The following is a 9,056-nucleotide window of genomic DNA, read 5'->3' as shown; positions in this document are numbered from 1 at the left end:
GTCCACAAGAGAGTGCTAATGAGTCGGTGGAAATGTTTGGAGAGAAAACATAAAAATGTAAAAATTTAACTAACATATTCATTAATTTGCCTTTGGCTTAGTCTCTATTTCAGAGGTTGCCACAGTGGAATGAACCACCATAACTAATATATAATTTGATAATGATAGTTACTATTATTTGAAAAACAAATTAAAATGACTGAATAAAATATAATAAATGTGGTAAATGGAAAAAATAATTTTAGTATATTGTAAAAATAGTTTTGGTGTAGTGCTTTTCAGGTTTATCTGCTGATTTCACATATGGAATTGGAATGTTGAAGTGCAAGATAGGACATTTGCCTCTAATAGTTTGGAATTGTAAATATTTTCCTTGAAAAAGACTTTGGTGAAACATTTGTTTGTGATGATGTCATTCATGGACCACTAATGGTGACCTACCACTTCATCATCCTCCACCAGCACCATGTCGTATGCACTCAGAGCAGCGATGAAGATGATGCAGGTCACACCTTCAAAGCAGTGGATCCACTTCTTCCTCTCTGAGCGCTGACCACCCACATCAAACATTCTGCGGGCCAACAAGTTCACTTAATAAAGCCCTGCTTCACTCTTTTACACTTTTTCTTACTTTAATTATTTTTTGGTTTGTTGTGGTGTACCTGAAGTTGAGGTCTTTGAAGGAGAACTGGGTCTCGATGATACCAGTGGTCTTCACTCTTGAACGCAGGACATCCTGTTCAGTAGGGACATAGCCGGGCTGGATCAACCTCTCCAGGTCGTTCAGATAACTTGGAGAAAGATCAGAGGGATCAGTACAGAATTTCCTATATATATTTCAGATTAAACTTCATACTGAAAATACAGATATAGAAATTTGATACATGACAATGGATGCAAATGACATAAAACTTCATATCTGGATTTCACGTTTATATAATATGTCATATATGCAACGTATATTTTGAAATGTTGCAAAAATTGAAAGTTTAATTTTTTTAACCATTGAAATTACAAATATGTACATGTGTTCACATATTTTAGCTTTAATTTATATATTTTAATGTGTATTTATTTAAACATCTATTTGTAATTCCAATTAATTAAATAAACATACAAGTGGTCGTTTTTGCAATATTTCGAAATATTTGTTGCATATGTGACATTTTATATGGAATCCGAATGTGAACTTGTATGTCATATATCAGATTTCTGTATTGGCTGTCTTGCCAAATGATTTCTAATGCTTTAATGCAGACCTATTATGCCCCTTTTATAAGATTTTGTCGAATATGTCGTCAAATATGAGTAATATATGTGGAGTGTGTATGTGAAGTTTCAGCTCAAAATGCCCCACAGATAAGGTTTTGTAACTCTTTGAAACTGCCCCTTTAAGGCTTTGATCATAATTGTGCCATTTTAGCGACTGTCGCTTTAAATTCATATGAGAGTGCATTTTTCAAAAGAGGGTGGAGCTACAAATGCCTATGTGTCAGCATAGTGGCAGATTCAAAAACAAGACTAATGTCCTATGCTAATGAGGGAGAGATCATCACTAATGAACAGGGCTTTTCCTCTATGATGACGTACAAATGAAAAATGTCAATCAAAGTGTTTCTGCAGACTGTTTTTATGAAGTGTGCATGATTATAAAAAATGTAATTAATAATTTTTTACCATTAGAAGCTTGTTGTATTTTTAGACTTTTGCCACACAACTGCATTTAAACCCCTTATAAAAATGATTTTTGCGTCCTTTAAAAGACTGTTTAGGAGGACATACTATCCAGCAGAGTCGTTGAGCTGGTATTCTGAGGCTCTGTCGAAGCACGCCTGGATGCCCGAATCCTTCCACAACCTCAGGATAATGTCTGACAGCTCCTTCGGCATGGTACCCTCCTCAATGGTGTCTGCTAAGTGCATCAGCTTCCTTGCGTCATCCTGCAACAAACAGGTAAAATGAGAAGGTATAACTGACAGCCTGCATGGGGTTTTGTCTATATTGTACACTGTAAAACCCTGGTTGCCTTATATTTTTAAGCTGAATCAAATTAACCTTATCAGTCCATTGAACTTATATTATGTTAAACTGACTTAAAACAGCTTGCGTAACTTATTAAACTAAGTTAATCATGTTCTAACTTAATTTTATAAGTTACCATGACCTAAAAACATATGCTGTCTGGACTAATTGGTCATATATTTTTTTTACGGAGTAGGTGTTTAAACATAAACTGCTTATCAAATATAAGCTGTCCAGTTTTATGTCCAGAGGGGAGCATTTGAGTTTCTCCCCTCTGGACAACGTTGTACTGGGTGTAGAGCTCTGAGAAGGAGAGCCACTTTTGCTCCTAAAGCTATTTTGCTTTTAAATTCCAAAAGTAACACTTAAATTGTACCAATTTTCAGTACGTATTTTAGATATTTTTAATCAATATACTTGTTGTTATTGTTATTTATTTATTTGTATATTGTGTTTGTGTGTTAATAATATCGTTTTCTTTTGGTGCTGCTCCATATGCCTTGAATTGCCCCGATGGGACAAATAAAGTTTTTTTTTTTTTTAATTTAATTATGCAAGTAAAGTGTCTTGTGAAAATAGGCAAGGAAAGAAAAGGCATGTTTATTTATGTAGCATATTTCATACAAAAACAAGAATATTCAAATAATCATAAAATACAATCTGTAAAAGAAATAAAAACAACTTTTATGACCCACAATGTGGTCAGTCTAAGGGTAGGGGAGCATTGCAACATCAATTTTTAGAAAAAAACAAGCACATAATGCACATAATGTAGAAGAAATAAAATGATTAAACACATAATTAACATTGTGTTTAAATAAAATAAATGGGTGAAATAAACTTTAATATCATCGAGTGTAACATTTTTTATGTGAAAGTTAGATGACAGCCTACTTTTTCTGACCTGTAGGAATTTTTAAGCTACACAAAATGTAAATATATGATAAATCATACAAATATTAAATAATCATACTATATTGTAATTGTATAAAATTATTATGTTTAAAAGAAATCTTGTGAAATATGATAAGACCGACTGGACTGAAGGATAATGGCAAGTATTTAAATTGACAATGAATTGGTGTTTCAGGGCTGCATTGTGATCCTTAAATATGTTTTGTTCTAAATATTTTCTGACAATATTTTTATATATAAATTTACAGTATATATAATCTTACTCTAAATTATATTTTGGATGCTTTCTGTAAATCACAGTAATAATCAGTAAACAAAATACTCAGAAAGAACAAAAAAATTTAACTTGATATTCTGAAGTTCTATAGAATGGAAAAATGAAAGCTGTAAGCTTCTTGAAAGTGATGACGTGATTGAAAATCCCGTATAATCCTCCATTATGACTTTTAATAATCTCTTAGCTGTGCATCATTCATGACCTCTTCTAACAAGACAAGCTAATGTTACCAGTTACTGTACATTTTTATTTTGTAATATATAAAAAATATTAGCTTTATCAAATTGCTTTCATTGGAATTCTGATGAAATATCTGTTACACTGCAGAACGTAGCCAAGAGTAGTTTTTGAAGTTAATTAAAGCAAATTACTGCTAAATTGTCCGTAGTGAATGTGTGTGGATGAGAATATATGGGTGTTTCCCTGTGATGGGTTGCAGCTGGAGGGGCATTCACAAAGGTACTAAGCTGAAAAGAAAAAAGTTTACTAGAAATGTTTAGATGAATTTTTTAATATATTTTGTTTCAGTGTACCATTGGATTTAAACGACAAACAAACAAAAAATAAACCGACAGATGACCGGTCTAATTAAAGTGGGCGGGGTTAACATCGCTCGACACATCATGATGACAGATCATCAATCATATAATCGTGGGCGGAGTTTATGGTTTACAGAAGCAGAGCGCGAATTTCCAATGAGGCATTGGAAGCATCTGAAATAAAATTAAATGTGAAACATTAGCTATAAATATCTCTATATGTCAACTGTTTAATGAAAGAAATATCGATTGTAATATCCTATAATGAAACGTTTTCGACTTGTCTCCTAATTTCGCCTTTTTGAATTAAATTGAGAATATGGTATTTATTCACATAATTCACGTATCCCTACCTGATATGACGAGACAAGAATCATTTTGCGTTTTTGAAATAGCCTATAAGTGAATGTGTGCATTTTTGTTTAATTTTGTGTGTAGTCTAAATACTTCAAAATATTGCATTATATGACAATACCTAATTTCTGATATCTTCATTGTGGCGTGTAGCCTAATCACGACAGGTTATTTTCAATGAAGTGATCTGTTTATAGATGTAAGGGATCAGTGGATGCTGTGTGATGTGTCTGTCTGTGCTCACCTGTGCGGCAGCGTCACCATAGCCAATGTTAAGTGTGGTCATGGCCCTCACGATGGCCAGAATTGACTGCATGGTGTTGCTGTAGATGATGACAATGAACTCCAAGCACTCCTCAAGGGAGTAACCATCTTTGTGAATAATTCTGGGATGGAGAAAGATTACGTTATAACGAATAGCCATTTCTTGGTTTTGAGGTAAAAGAGCTCTGCATGTGAATTAAAATGAGGATATAGTTTAAAGTAATGCAGTTTGTTGTGTTATCGTACGTTTGTGTCCTCAGCACTTACTTCATCTGTTTGACAATTGTGCTTTTTCCCGACTCTCCGGCACCTGAAAGCAGGACAGGATTGGATTTTTGGTAATACTTTACATTAAGATCGCATTAGTTAATGTTAGTTCATTGATTTACTAATATGTGCAATAAATAGTACATTTGTTAGTGTATTTATTCATCTTTTTTAACATTAGTTAATGAAAATAAAGTTGCCCATTGTTAGTTTATGTTATCTAAAAGTGCTTTAACTAATGTTATCATGCACGATTAGGGATTTTAATAATGCATTTCTGAATGTTGAACTATGATTAATAAATGCTGTAAAGCATTGTTCATTGTCATTTCATGTTATCTAACATCAACTAATGGAACCTAATTGTAAGGTGTGACCTGATTATTTTATTAATCTGTTATGAACACATGAACTTTATCTTATATTCCGTACACACAGAAACTCGTGTCTTCATGACAGCCTTTTTTTAAGGATGGAGAAAATTTGAATAAATTGTGACAGAAATATATTACTATTGAGATCATTTTTATTAATTAATTATTAATGAGGGGGAAAATCATAATAATTTTGAAAAAAAATAATACAACTAAAACTATTTATTAAAGGAGGGTACATAAAGCCTGTGAGCCCAAAGTTATAAGGCAATCTGTATCAATGTTTTGAAAGGATTTCATGAAGAGTATGAATAACATTTCTGAAATTGCCTGCTCAATTATGAGCCGACTGATTTGGTCAAAACTATCTCTGTCTATTTACTTGCTTTCTGCCTAACGTGTAATGAGACTGTTTGTTTTAATTGGACTACATCAGATTACATTACATTCACACTGACCCAGTATGTGTCCAGTCTGATAAATAATTGTGACCCCTAGGTCTCCAAATCTACTTTTCTACAAATGTTTTGAGAGGAAAAACCTCAAAGGAAAACAGACTTGTCAAACCTAAATGTCTAAATTTGTTTAGAAAATTTTAACTGTGATGATTTATTTTGACAAGCACAAGTGAATTAATAGCTGAACACATCCATCTCTCTCCTCTGTCTTTGTTTACCTTTTGAAGGATTACAATAAGAGGCTTGAGGCTTATTATTCCTGTCTTAAGCTCCTTTAAGTTAGATGTCCCATAACCCTGACCTACATCATCTCGCTGACAAAGAGATGATCAGTTATGATACAACTATTGTTGAATCTACAACAAGCATACTTGAACTCCCTTTATTGCAATGTTTTTAAGTATTTATAAATACAACTCTAGATTTAGTTTTTTATAAATCAAGCACTATATCAAGTCAGTTTTTTTTTACTTTGATTTGAATGTCAGTATTCATTAAGTTTTCATCTTGGATTAAGACTTGCAATAATTAAAGTTACTTTCATGTAACAAAAACAAAACATGCATCTACATTTTCAGTCTTTAATTAATTAACCTTAAAAGTAATGTCGAACACTTCACACCCTTAACTGTCGCTGTTTTAATTACAGCTTGTTGTGAAAGGGCTTTCTGACACCACTGACAAAATAAATGTATGAATTTTATACACTAGACAGTTATATGCATGTGCATCGCATCATTTAGGACACAACTAAACACCTTCTTTCCTAATGTGTACAGCCATAACATTGCCTGTTTATTACAAATGTTTCAAACAGGAACAAATCTCCAGTTTTTTAAATCTAGCAAATGCGCTATATTCTTCATGATTGGACTTGAGCAATGATTTGAAATGTGTTGATACCTAGAAGCAGAAGTTTGACGGTCCTGGCATCTTTGTCTGCGTCCTCTTTCAGCTTCTTCTCAAGCTCCCTGGAGTGTTTTTCCTCGGCGCTCGCCCCGGCCCCCATACTGACTCTTGATTAGGGAAAAAGAAGTCCTTCTGGATGACCACTCGCTTGCCTAGAGGCCTCCAGGTGCTCTCACAGCTCACACCTCAACTGGATCGCCAGGATCTGATCAATTGTTTGGAGTCTTAGAGGGATTTGGTGTATGGATCTGACCACCTGGGCCACCAGGGCCAATGGAGAACAAGGACAGGAGGCATTGAAAGCGTGCAGGGGACATCTGACCTCAGATTTAAGGAGAAGATGCTGCGCTTGGCAAAATGGGATAATCTGGCCAGCGTCTTCACAAGCACATTAAAATGGCCATGGAGACCGGGTGAGTGAGATAACGCAGCCATTCTAACATTACAGTTGCTTGGCATCATCTGATGAATGTGTTTGTAGGATATTTCAAAAAAGAAGCTAAAAGTCATTTTTGACTCTGATTTTAAAGGGATAGTTCACCAGAAATGAAAATCACATCATTTATTTTCCCATATGTGGTTTTTATGAGGTTCTTTCTTCTGTTGAACACGAAAGAAGATATTTTGGAGAATGCTGCTGCTGGCATTTATTGGCTTCCATAGTAGAGGAAAAATATGGAAGTCAATGGGTGCCAGCATTTTTCTAAATATTGTCTTTTGAGTTCAACAGATGAAAACAACTCAAATAGGTCCTGAGCAAGTTAAGGGGGAGTAAACAATGACCACAATTTTCATTTTTGCATGAAATGTCCCTTTAAATTATAAGTAAAATTTACATTTAAATTGAAGTCAGAATTATTAGCCCCCCTTTGATTTCTTTTTTTTTAATTATTATTATTATTTCCCAAATGATGTTTAACAGAGAAAGGAAATTTTCACAGAATGTCTGATAATATTCTTTATTTCTTTATTCTTAAGTCTAATTTTGTTTTATTTCAGCTAGAATAAAAGCAGTTTTTAATAATTTTTTTTTAAAGAATTAATTATTAGCCCCTTTAAGCTATATGTTTTTCGATAGTCTACAGAACAAACCATCATCATACAATAACTTGCCTAATTACCCTAATCTGCCTAGTTAACCTAATTAACCTAGTTAAGCCTTTAAATATCACTTTTAGCTGTATAGAAGTGTCTTGAAAAATATCTAGTCAAATATTATTTACTGTCATCATGGCAAAGATAAAATAAATCCGTTATTAGAAATGAGTTATTAAAACTGTTATGATTATAGTATATAAGGACGACATGGTGGTGCAGTGGGTATCGCCATCACCTCACAGCAAGAAGGTCGCTGGTTTGAACTTCAGCTGGGTCAGTTGGCATTTCTGTGTGGAGTTTGTATGTTCTCCCTATGTTAGCATGGGTTTCCTCTGGGTGCTCTGGTTTCCCTCATAGTTCAAAGACATGCGCAATAGGTGAATTGAATGAGCTAAATGGGCCGTAGTGTATGTGTGTGAATGAAAGACTCTATTGGAGTTTCCCAGTGCTGGGTTACAACTGGAAAGACATCCACTGCGTAAAACCTATTCTGGATAAGTTGGCGGTTCATTCCGCTGTGTTAACCCCTGATTAATTAATGAATGGATTTACATGTACATAAATGTGAAATAATAAAAAATAAATAAGTATAAATATAAAAAATACATTATTTTTTATAATGTAATATGTAAATGTTTAATTTATGTAATACATAATTTATTAAAATTTTATTTGAATTTTATGTACACCTAAATGATAATAGATGACAATTAAGCATGTTTGTCCAGTTATCTTTGTTGTAATTAAATCCTATAACCCTCAAAATATATAATATAATATAATATAATATAATATAATATAATATAATATAATATAATATAATATAATATAATATAATATAATCACTCCCAGGGCCGGGCAGAGTTTATATTTAGCTGCACCATGTTGGTGTTTCGTAAAATCTAATTTTTACACGCTCAACCCCTAAGCTGAAGAACCAGAACATACACACGTAGACTACGGACAATTTCATTCATTCATTCATTCATTTTCTTTTCGGCTCAGACCCTTTATTAATCTGGGGTTGCCACAGCGGAATGAACCGCCAACTTATCCAGCATATGTTTTACACCAACTGACCCAGCTGGAGCTCAAACCAGTGACCTTCTTGCTGTGAGGCGATTGTGCTACTCACTTTGCCACCGTGCAGCCCTCACTACAGACAATTTAGCTTACCCAATTGCCACGCTAACCACTGCGCCACCATGCCAAACCATAATATAATATAATATAATATAATATAATATAATATAATATAATATAATATAATATAATATAATATAATATAATATTCAAAATAAAACACCAAGAAAAGTGGATTTTTTTTTATTTTAAATTTTTTACATTGAACAACAATTATTGAGTCCCTAAAGGACTTTAAAGTGCAATACAGGTTTAAAATAAGTATTTCTTTTTCAGTGGGAAGAATATATTAGTAATCTAAACAAGAACCTTTTTTTGGAATGAAAAAGTTCCAGACATGTGAAACGGTCTTTAGGAAATCATCAATACTTAAAAAGAGAACCTTTATTGCTAATACTGTATGGTAATTATTACATTTTATTAATTGATTTTTATT

At 33.2% G+C, this 9,056-nt stretch overlaps 1 protein-coding gene across 1 annotated transcript in view; it reads right to left on the bottom strand.

Annotated features, from left to right (window-relative positions):
- gnat1 (guanine nucleotide binding protein (G protein), alpha transducing activity polypeptide 1) overlaps window positions 1-6,479 on the bottom strand; it is an 8,163-nt gene extending 1,684 nt beyond the window's left edge. The window contains exons 1-6 of the mRNA XM_056459129.1: window positions 6,374-6,479; window positions 4,639-4,681; window positions 4,352-4,493; window positions 1,783-1,940; window positions 663-791; window positions 442-571 (exon numbers count right to left, since the gene is read on the bottom strand). Of these exons, the coding sequence (XP_056315104.1) occupies window positions 442-571; window positions 663-791; window positions 1,783-1,940; window positions 4,352-4,493; window positions 4,639-4,681; window positions 6,374-6,479 (708 nt within the window). The remainder of the gene's footprint in view (window positions 1-441; window positions 572-662; window positions 792-1,782; window positions 1,941-4,351; window positions 4,494-4,638; window positions 4,682-6,373) is intronic.
- Between the last annotated feature and the right edge of the window lie 2,577 nt (window positions 6,480-9,056).

Source organism: Danio aesculapii, chromosome 6, assembly GCF_903798145.1.
Source record: "Danio aesculapii chromosome 6, fDanAes4.1, whole genome shotgun sequence".
Classification (NCBI taxonomy): Eukaryota; Metazoa; Chordata; class Actinopteri; order Cypriniformes; family Danionidae; genus Danio; species Danio aesculapii.
The sequence above is the reverse complement of the archived record's forward strand: the minus strand, read 5'-3'. Positions and strand labels throughout refer to the sequence as shown.